The sequence below is a fragment of the Fukomys damarensis genome, unplaced genomic scaffold (genome assembly GCF_012274545.1).
Source record: "Fukomys damarensis isolate Sample0158 unplaced genomic scaffold, DMR_v1.0_HiC HiC_scaffold_19, whole genome shotgun sequence".
Classification (NCBI taxonomy): Eukaryota; Metazoa; Chordata; class Mammalia; order Rodentia; family Bathyergidae; genus Fukomys; species Fukomys damarensis.
Window position 1 is genome coordinate 58,530,797 of NW_022900931.1, and position 4,613 is coordinate 58,535,409.

The 4,613-nt window shown below is 48.3% G+C and overlaps 1 protein-coding gene across 2 annotated transcripts in view; it reads right to left on the bottom strand.

The window, feature by feature from the left end:
* Positions 1–4,010, bottom strand: part of Hnrnpl (heterogeneous nuclear ribonucleoprotein L) — a 10,069-nt gene extending 6,059 nt beyond the window's left edge. Inside the window, exons 1-5 of one of the 2 annotated variants that reach the window (XM_010632831.3) lie at positions 3,689–4,010; positions 2,881–3,118; positions 2,675–2,760; positions 1,910–2,006; positions 1,752–1,824 (exon numbers count right to left, since the gene is read on the bottom strand). In XM_010632831.3, coding sequence (XP_010631133.1) covers positions 1,752–1,824; positions 1,910–2,006; positions 2,675–2,760; positions 2,881–3,105 — 481 coding nt within the window. In that variant the 5' untranslated portion in view covers positions 3,106–3,118; positions 3,689–4,010. The remainder of the gene's footprint in view (positions 1–1,751; positions 1,825–1,909; positions 2,007–2,674; positions 2,761–2,880; positions 3,119–3,688) is intronic. The other variant, XM_010632832.3, reaches the window with a different exon arrangement.
* Between the last annotated feature and the right edge of the window lie 603 nt (positions 4,011–4,613).

Genomic DNA, 4,613 nt, shown 5'->3' on the forward strand with positions numbered 1-4,613 from the left:
TTTTTGCTGTTGTGGCTTAAGCATTTTTTTTTCTGATCTCCAGTTGGTGCAGATTATGTTGGCAGCCGATGACTGCAGAAAAAATAAAAATATCAAAACCGAAAAGAAAAAAGAAGGCCCTCCCCAAACCAAAGGACTTAAAAACAAAACCCATATGGCGAGGAATGGAGAGAGGATCCTATTGTCTTGGAGGCCCATGGAATCTACTTCAGTCTATGAAACGTTCTCCGAAAAGAGCACCGCTGGCTGGCTGGGAGAGCTCTGTTCTCTGTGTTTCCTACTTCTGTGTACATTCTCGGGTTCAAGTTTGCTTGCATTTTGCCTTTTTTTTTAATGTTTAATAAAAAAGCAGTGTCTGCTGCCATGTTGCGTCTCTTTCTCTTTGTCTCTGTCTGCCTCTGTCTCTGTACTTGTAGTTGTTCCTTGGAGCGCGGTGTGGTGTTCTTGATGTAGTGAGCTCAAGTCTGCGGCTGTTTCTGGGGACGTGGTGGAGGCTGCATGTTCTGTTTTCTCCAGGAAGAACTAGTGGTTTTCTACCCTGTGTGTTGGTGAGCAATGTGCAGAGGCAGAGCCGCTGAAGTATGGTTCCTGAGGGGGTGGCGAAGCACCGCCCTCACTCCAGGTCACCTCATCAGCCCTCGTTTTTTTGGCCCCAGCGCCAGGGTGGCCAAAGCTGAGAGGCATCAAAACCAATGCACAGCCAGCCCCTGCCACTAGCCCCTGCCGGTCTGCACATCTTCTATTTATGTTCCTTGGAGAAGAAATAGTTGGTTGCCATGTTTCTGTTAGCAGTCAGTCATGTAATGCCATTGCCCGCTCTGGTACATTCACTTGGTCACCAATTTGCCTCTGACCTTTGGAGGGAGCAGCCAGGCCCGCAGGGCCCATTGTGAGGGTCCTGGGAAGAGACTAGCCCACCCTGCCACTTCTTCCCAGCTGCAAGGGCAAGCAAGACAGGCCTACCTGCCTGCCTGGGAGTGGGGGCCTGTGGCCTCCCAGAGCCTCGTGATGTCAGCCCATGGCCTCCCTCAGCCCATGGCCTAGTCCGATGAATCAGACCAAGAGATGGACGATCTTGTTGATTTTCAGAGGGAGTGCCGCTGTTTTTCAAAGGCAATCCTCCACCTCTCCCGCCTACCAAAGGCAAACCATTCTTGACAGACACTAGGAAGGGGGTTGTCCATCTCGACCCCCTGAAGAGATGTTGAGTGCCCTCTACAACTGAGGCGAGGCATGTCTGCCCTGGTCCGATCCGGAGTGTCTGACCTCCACAAGGTCAATTTGCTCAAAGACTCTGCTGCAAGAGCCCAGGAGCCCTTACCACCTCCTCCACCTGTCATCCCCACAATCAGACCCCTCTCCACGGCAGAGGACCACTCCCAGCCCAGTGGGAAGAGAACCAATGACTCTAAACAGGTACTAAAAGGAAAGCAACAAAATCTGTTTGGGAGCTGCTACTGGTTGCTAAGCCCCTTTGCTTCATCTTCAGTGAGGCCCTGCTCCCCACCCCATCCAAGCCTCGGCCTCAATTGTACCTTCCGCAGCATTAGAAGGCCCCAAGCAGTAGGACCCAGAGGCCCCTCATTTGCCATCTATCACTGGGTGTCTTCTCCAAGAACTGAACCTGATGCTTTCACCCATGTCCATAGGAGCCCAATGGCATTACATAACCCTGAGCCCGGATTTATGAAGTGCGCTAGTTGAGTGGAGGTGAGGGAGGTGTGTTTAGAACAAAGTGGCTGCGGGATTACCTTGTCCACTGAGGTTGGGGTTTGTGTAGTCCCAAGTATCTTGATCATTCTTGAACACATTCAAGCGCGTAGGCTGCAAGGACAAGACAAAGCTTGAGATGGGCCATGCCTGATCTCACTTGGAAGCTGGTGAAGGGGCAATTAGCTCCTAGGCCTACCTTTGCATATTCGATTTTCAGAGTACAACAGCCAGAATAAATGTCAGCCCCATTGAGCGAAGCCTTGGCTCGCTGGGCGCTTTGCACAGAGTCAAATGTGAGCTAGGTTAAAGAAAGTCCTGTGATGACAGCTCTTTTAAGGACTGTAGGTCATTCCAGAAAGGTGTGACAACAAACCAGCACCCAGCCTACGGTGGACGTGAGCTTTTAAGCCCACTTACCACCCAAAGCTCCACGTCAGAGGTCAGATGTGGAGATCAACTGGAGTGCTGTCTCCACCAGAGCTCTCTCCAGCCACCAGCAGAGATGGTAATAACCTTCTCAGACACCACCCCAAGCCAGGTCACCTTTGTCACAGACCTCTCTTATTCTACCTAAGTGTGAACTATTTCTGAAATAGTAACCAGATCATACCCTAAAGTCCATCAGGGGCTTCCTACCGAAGAGTTGGACCACTGCCAAGGACATCCTAGTGACCTTCTCCATCAGCTCTAACAAAAGCCTCTCCACTTGCCAGCCAATGTACAGTCCTCAGGTCTTAGGGTTCCCCTTTATCTCAGACCCCCATTTATACTCCTTTCCTCATATGCCTCACAGCATTCTACTCTTAAGATTTACACTATCATGATACAAGTCTCCATCTTCCCTGTCAGACAGTAGGCTCTGTAAGGGCATTTGGTTCATGGCATGCTAACTCAAATATTCCTCTGCCAAGCCATGTGACATCTCCACCGAAAAGAACACCTGTTTCTCAACAAAGGATATTCCACCATGGCCTGGACTCCATTCTTCCGGAAAATGACAATTCTCTGGACAGGGCCACAAGGATTACAGATAGTATACAGAACATCCTGTAAAAGCAAACACAGGCAAAATGACAGGGCCATAGCAGGTCATTTGGCTCAAGGAACAGGGCCAAGAAAAGAAGCAAGATTTCAGAGGAGCCTATAGAAATGCTTGCTGGCACGAACCGTAGTTATGGAATAGATGGGGTTCAGAATGGTAAAGAGAAGCACACTGTTGACGCTCCGGGAATCATCAGAGTCCCCAGGGCGGGAGATCTTCTGGCTGGTAGAGTAATTGACAAAAGCTGGGTGACCAGCAATGTAGATCTGGTTGTCGGCTGCGTAGTTCACTGCATTGCAAGCACCCAACACATCTTCAAATTCCACTAGTGCCTGTCTCTTCTTGGGCATCACCACCACATAGCTGTAGAGAGAACACAGGTTTCAATACTCTCAGGGGAATGGAAACAAAGGACAGTATCTTCCTCTGGAACCCACTCATGGTTTCCAGATGCCAGCACGCTGTATCACAGGTAGTTAAAAAATCACTATCTCCTCTGGGATATACTCCTGCCCTCTCCTTACTTAACTTAGTAAGATACCTCCCATAAACCCTGGGACCAACCCTATCACAGAGCTAATCACTGAAGGAGGCAACTTTCAGGAGAAATCCAGAACAGTTTTGTTCATATTTACATTCCCAGGACCTAGCATATGTCAAATATCCATTAGACATTTGCCCTTTAAAAAAAAAAGATTTTCATTATGTAGTTCAGGATGTCCCCAAACTCATGGTGATCCACCTGCCTCAGCCTCTTAAGTGCTAGGATTACAGGTATGCACCACCATGCCTGACTTCAATAAAATATTTGCTGAGTGAAAGAATGATAACTGTTTGGCCCTGAATAAGGATGACAAACCAGAAACTAGTGACACACAGGTATCAAGAAGGCACTTCTTTGGAAGACCTATCCCTGGTCTATGAGCCCAGTACCTGATAGGTCCAAATTCCTGTAAGGCCTCCACAAGGTCAGCTTCCACCACACCATCAATCAGGCCCCTGATGTGGACAACTGGGGAGGCAGGGGTTTTGTGAGGATCATCATAGTTCTCCTGAGGAAGAAAACAAAAGACCCAATTTTCTACTGTTCAAGATGGCAGCCCACTGGGCTGTGCTACTGCAGAGGGATCCAGTTAGATAGCACAGTTAAGAGTTATCCAGGAAGGATGCACAGGGCAGAAAGGTGCAGCAATTCAAGCCAATCACACTGAAATGTTTCTGGACAAGCAGAGTAATGGCTCTCTTGCCTACTGGCTACAGCTTCTAACAAGCAGAATGGAGTAAAGAATAAGGAGGTTTTAAATATTATATTCCTCTAGGAACTTATCTCTTCTTGCTCAATCAAGGAAACACAGGGAGAGAGTGGCTTGGAAAAGGTCACATTGGTATGGACTCAGCTGTCTGCAGCATGAATGAGGACATGTGCTCCAACTTCTTTGCCTTTTCTCTGAGCAAGACATCACATAACCAAACATGACTGCTGCCTACTAGTCACCCCCAAGTCTGGCCAGGGCAAAATAGCATGTATCCCTGGACCTATGACAGCCAAGACAGTCTTGACCCTTTATGGTCTTTTATCTCCCACCAAAATTTGCTTTAAGAAATACTGCTTAGGTCATCTTAAGGAATAGGAGAGGAAGAAAAGTTCTTTCACAAAAAACGAACTGCAACTCATCACCTAGAACCAAAGGAGCCTCTCCTCTCTTCCCACCCAGAGATAGAAGCCTCTGGGATTTAGGATTAAAGTTCTTTCTCCTCTATCTTTTCTGGGCTCTAGGCCAGGCCTCCTCTCTGAATCACTGGGCAGAAGTGCATGAAAAGAGGCAGAATCGGATTTTACTTCAGGAATGAACCTTGC